The sequence below is a fragment of the Austrofundulus limnaeus genome, unplaced genomic scaffold (assembly GCF_001266775.1).
Source record: "Austrofundulus limnaeus strain Quisiro unplaced genomic scaffold, Austrofundulus_limnaeus-1.0 Scaffold746, whole genome shotgun sequence".
Lineage (NCBI taxonomy): Eukaryota > Metazoa > Chordata > Actinopteri > Cyprinodontiformes > Rivulidae > Austrofundulus > Austrofundulus limnaeus.
In genome coordinates, this window is record NW_013953148.1 from 1 (window position 1) to 758 (window position 758).

A 758-nucleotide genomic window follows, 5' to 3' on the forward strand; every position below is an offset into this window, starting at 1 on the left:
TTGCATATTTAAATATGCAAGAGTTGTTTATGCATTCTAAAAAATAAAGTTGGTTTTTTTGAAACCAGTTTGGTTAAGTTGATTTGACACATCATTTCTTTGTGTATGAAATATACTTTTACTTTTTCCCATTATTGTGAGCAGTTTTAGGACTTTTACTTAGGTAGCCTATTTTTTTTTTTTTTTTACCAACCTCATTCTCTGTTAAAGTGTTTTTCTTTTACTTAGTTATTATTTCTTTCAAATTCTCTGCCCCTTACACTAAACCACGGGACACCTTTCTGCTGACGTCAAGTGTTCGCAGATGACCACCAGAGGACGCCCCTGAGCAGCCTGTTCCACAGGAAGGCTGCAGGATTTTACCCAGTCAGACCTGAACAACCCTGCTCCTGACAAGTCCTGTCGTGATTGAAAGATTCAGACCTCCAGCATGGACGGTCCGGACGGGTTCCCCGTCTTCTTCCAGGGTCCCAGCCTGAACGAAGAGCAGAGGAGGAGGATAGAAAATTATTTCCAGATCCGCCGCAAATCAGGTGGAGGAGAGTGCAGCCCTGTGACGGAGGTGGAGGAGAAAGTTTACAGCATTGTTTTTAAAGAGAGAGAAGGTCAGACAGACTTGTTTTTTTTTCTTTACATGTGTTTTCTAATGTCCTGTCGTGGTGAAAGTGAAACTATGTCCTTACAAGAACTAAACCATCTTTATTAATGTATTCAGTTTGGATTGTTAGTTTATTTATGTTTTGCCTCTTGATCTACTA

At 40.0% G+C, this 758-nt stretch overlaps 1 protein-coding gene across 1 annotated transcript in view; it reads left to right on the forward strand.

Annotated features, from left to right (window-relative positions):
- Positions 1 to 193: 193 nt before the first annotated feature.
- The window catches only part of LOC106532298 (poly [ADP-ribose] polymerase 14), a gene marked incomplete in the record, with an annotated part of 20,296 nt that continues 19,731 nt past the window's right edge, over positions 194 to 758 (forward strand). Inside the window, 1 exon segment of the mRNA XM_014028325.1 lies at positions 194 to 605. Within this exon segment, the coding sequence (XP_013883779.1) occupies positions 431 to 605 (175 nt within the window).